The 4,203-nt window shown below is 38.6% G+C and overlaps 1 protein-coding gene across 1 annotated transcript in view; it reads right to left on the bottom strand.

Moving 5' to 3' along the window:
* The window catches only part of LOC106529990 (ubiquitin-conjugating enzyme E2 Q2), a gene marked incomplete in the record, with an annotated part of 13,140 nt that overhangs the window by 4,034 nt on the left and 4,903 nt on the right, over positions 1–4,203 (bottom strand). Inside the window, 7 exon segments of the mRNA XM_014025537.1 lie at positions 495–590; positions 2,407–2,455; positions 2,580–2,638; positions 2,724–2,814; positions 2,902–2,962; positions 3,339–3,423; positions 3,835–3,975. Of these exon segments, the coding sequence (XP_013880991.1) occupies positions 495–590; positions 2,407–2,455; positions 2,580–2,638; positions 2,724–2,814; positions 2,902–2,962; positions 3,339–3,423; positions 3,835–3,975 (582 nt within the window).

Raw genomic sequence — 4,203 nt, 5'->3', positions numbered from 1 at the left:
AGTTTATATATTTGTTGTGACCGTCAAAACTGACATTAATAAATTTATTTTAAAGAATACTTTACATGATTTCTTTATTTTTGACCCAAAAGTAAGCCCGTTTTCTGCAGGACAAACTTTTTAACTAGAAGTGGTCCTGGTAGCTGAAGGCTTTTTTTGTTACTTTTGTTCCTGCAGTAGAAAAGGGCGAGGCCAACAAAAGGCTCTGGATTTGAACAAAGGTCACTTGGAGGGTTGTTCTTAATGCTGAAGCCTACGAGTCCCCCCTCACCTCAAGGTGCACACTGAATAACTGAATGTTGTGTTCACAAATAGTAACTATTACTGCTGTACAACCTAAAGTACACAGACCTTTTCTGCTTTAGTGAAGATTAATCAATGCTGAGAACATGTAATTAGACAGAAACATTAAAGGGAAAGACAAGAGAAACTGTATGTGTTAAAAAACAAAACTAACATTATCACAACCTTAAAAAAAGAACATCCTCACTTACTTTATTGGCTCCAAACTGCACTCTGGCTTTTCCTTTGACTAAAGTGGCATTGATCTGCATGATGACAGACTCAATGGAATAGGCACTGCTCCAACCCTGCAACCAGAAAACCCAAAAAACAGCAGGTTTTTATAACTGAAGCTCATGAAGAGAAAAACACAGCAGAAACAGCAAAACAACTCAAAGCATCACTAAGGCTACATTCACACTGTAGGCAAAGGTGACCTAAATCTATCCCCACAAYAAGTGGCCTACTTGTGTTTTTTAAAGACAGTCTGAACGTGTCAAACCAATTTTTGCAAACCCGATCCAGGGGCCTCATGCATCAACGGTGCGTACGTACAAAAACCTTGCGTACGTCATTATCCATGCATAACTCCGGATGTATCATGAACGTGGAAATGTGCGCAGCCCCACGCCAACTCCAGGGYTGGCATACGCACGTTTCTGTGGTTTTGGTTCCATTGGCGACACTTAGAGGTGATTATGAGAAACTGTTCATGATGTGAAAATGATTATTGTTCACACCAGACACACAAGATTAACAATTATTACATTCTACATGGACGTAGTTAAATGAAGGACGCGCAAAGTTGTGCCAAAAATACATTCAACAGGAATGGATTCAGCCTTACTGGATATAATAAATAGTGTAACACTTAGAGTATTGATTTATAAACAGAGTTTTGTGATCCACGATGACCAGTGGCTCATCATCCGTTTTCAGGAATAATCCTTTTTCACTTTGACACTGCTGCGCTCTGGGAGGGCGACACAGCAAGGAGCCGTGCACCACGYGTGCACCTGCAGCAGCAGTGATCAAACTGGGGTTCCACAGGAGCTTTCCAGAGGGAGCTGGCAGACCRATCGGGACTGTGCCAGTCCAGTCCACCCAAAGTCGAATCATGACCAATAGAATCATCTCATCCATATGATTATAAAGGCTGAGTTATGGTCGCGCTCTGGAGYGTGCGCACCCTCGCCGGCAGTGGAGGTGTTTCATACTTGGCGTTTACGTTGTAGATTTCTCCAAAATGACAAGTGGAAGTACACTTTACAACTTGTGAAAATGCTCGAGCAAAAGCTTGACAGACAAACAGACTGCGCACAAAGGCTGCGGCGCACGCAGCGTTTGTGGAGACTCTCCAACATCACATCATGTTATGAAAACTCTCCACTGAGGCGCAGACTCGTTTCTTCATATCAACTATGAAATAAACAAAGATCTATGTTCTACCAAACATCTGAGTTCCTCTGTGTTTACAGTAACTATGGTAATAATTTCATGCACAAAGTTAATATTTTCAGACTCAGAATGGATGGAGGAGCCAGTTGCACAGGATATCAGTCTAAATATTGATAGTATCAATACCAACATCATGTARCTTCAAGCTCGGAACTCTGCTTGTGTTCAGATGCAGAACAGATGGCCAGCTGCTTCTTCTTTTTAAACATGTTTTTTAGATTTGTCATTTCCTGGATGACTGAGAATTTATGCAAAAACACTTTCCTAATAGTAGTTTACAAACATGCTGGATCGTATTGATCCTAGCATGATGAGACATGTAATTCTACACCTGAGTGGGTGAGAAGCAGCAAGATTAAATATAAACATTGAACTAAACAAGCATGTGGGATAATAATTTAGTCGTCTCGATTGCATAATTTCAGTTACGATACAAAAATGCTAACATCAAGATTTATTTCTGTAAACATGACAAGCTGCATGTGAAGTTGTGCCTTCTTTTACACAAGTGGGTCGCTTCAGGGCCATGGATTGTTCACACTGGAGTCTGATAGAGGTCACGTTTAAATTGTAATGAGAACACTCGTGCAAAAAATAAAATAAATAAATAAAACTCAATTAAATTTTTGACCCACAGTGCAAATGTATCCATATTCTGCTACACACCTGCTTGGTGAGAAGTTCCATGCAAAGGGCGCCTCCTCCAAGAACGTAACTTAAAGAGAAAAAAAGACAAAGAAAAGCAGTTTTAGTTTGAATGCAACATCAATACACACAAGACAGCAAATCCCAACTAGCTATAAAAACRTAGATTAAAATATATATAAAAATAAACGTACCCCCCAGAAAGCACAGGAGAAACTACCCRGACAAATGGTGGATCAAAAGGAAAATTATCCTGAGAAAAAAACAACAACAAAGAAACAGTCCAGGGTTTGGTCTTTAGAAGAAATTATCATTAATCTGATGTTAGTTTTACTCACCTTATACGAGAAGTTTAGTAAAATGTAATCCATTCCTTCTTTTTCCTTTAAGACTTGTAAATCACTGTGTAAGGGGCTGTCTGGATCCACCCTGTTGGTTGTTAAACAGAACATTCAGTCGGTCAGTGTTGATGCTGACACAGAAACAAAAACAGACAACATGGCACGAGTTACTTACGTCCTCAGTTTGACGTGCCATTCATACAGGCTGTCATTACACAGCTCCACTGAGTAGATGCCTGCAAAACAAATCAGATACAAGTCTTCAGACACATCGCATTTTAAGCTATKAAGCTGAAGWATGTGTCATCACCTTTTTACATTAAMAGGATTCTCTTACACAAAGAGGCAAAGCTATAGATCCATTCTGACAAGAAGTAATCTCTCTCATGGGTCAGCAMTTACAAAGTTATAAACTTAACGAGTAAAAAGAAAAAGTTCAGAGGTTCTGAATGTCTAATCTTATCCATTCATTTAGCACCTTATTATCAGAAGTCCAGCAAATTAACCCGTTACAACAATGAAAAGGCTCTGACAGTGTGTCATTTCTCATCTCTGTTTTTGACATTTCCTTTTATTAGCAACAAATCCCCAGCCTTTGTACAGTGTGCATACCTGTCTTGTAACTCTGAGACTTGTAGATCTCTCTTAGCTCCTTCATCAGGCGGTCAGAGGCCTGCACTGAACCAGATACAGCTCCCTGCAATGTGGCAAAAAAATACCAATCACAAACATACAGAGCTTTGCAGTTCATTGAAAACCATCTGCATTAAATGTGAACCAACATCAGTGACACAACTATGTCCCTCTGAATATATTCATGGTGCAAAAAGGTCCTACACTACTTGCATGACAAGTAGAGTACATTTAATTTATACCTGAAAAAAATATACAATTCATTTTTAACTATTTTAAACAGAATCACCAGCTGAGTCACAGAACAAGATCCTGAGAAACCTTAGATTATTTACGGAAAGAAAAATATTACCCATTATAGTTTTTGCTAGTTTGATGAGCAGACATTACACACAGATCACATCATTAAGCATGAGTAATCAATAAATGCATCGTTCGTTTCTAAAAATGTTACCACAAAGGTCACTAGACTTACGTTTAGGTGGTCTTGTCTCTGGTTTTTTCGGATCTTTTCAAGGATTGCTAGATTTTCCTTCTCAATGCCATCGTCTTCTGATTTCTTCCCGTCCACAGGCTCCTCCACTTTCATCTCGTAGTGGTCCAGGTCTTCAATGTCCTAATGATCAAAATGAGATGTTTTAAAACGTGTGCAGTCAAGGTTGGTGCTACTTGAAAATGGAATTTTCAACTGTCTTGTTCACAATGTGTTTAAGGAAAAAAAACTGCATGGTCTAATTAACATTAACAAATTAAACCTATAACAACAACAACAACAATAATAATAACAATAACAATAATAATAATAATAATAATAATGCATTTTATTTGTTAGCGCCTTTCAAAA

The sequence above is a fragment of the Austrofundulus limnaeus genome, unplaced genomic scaffold (assembly GCF_001266775.1).
Source record: "Austrofundulus limnaeus strain Quisiro unplaced genomic scaffold, Austrofundulus_limnaeus-1.0 Scaffold483, whole genome shotgun sequence".
NCBI lineage: Eukaryota > Metazoa > Chordata > Actinopteri > Cyprinodontiformes > Rivulidae > Austrofundulus > Austrofundulus limnaeus.
This window is presented reverse-complemented; position numbering and strand designations above follow the sequence as displayed.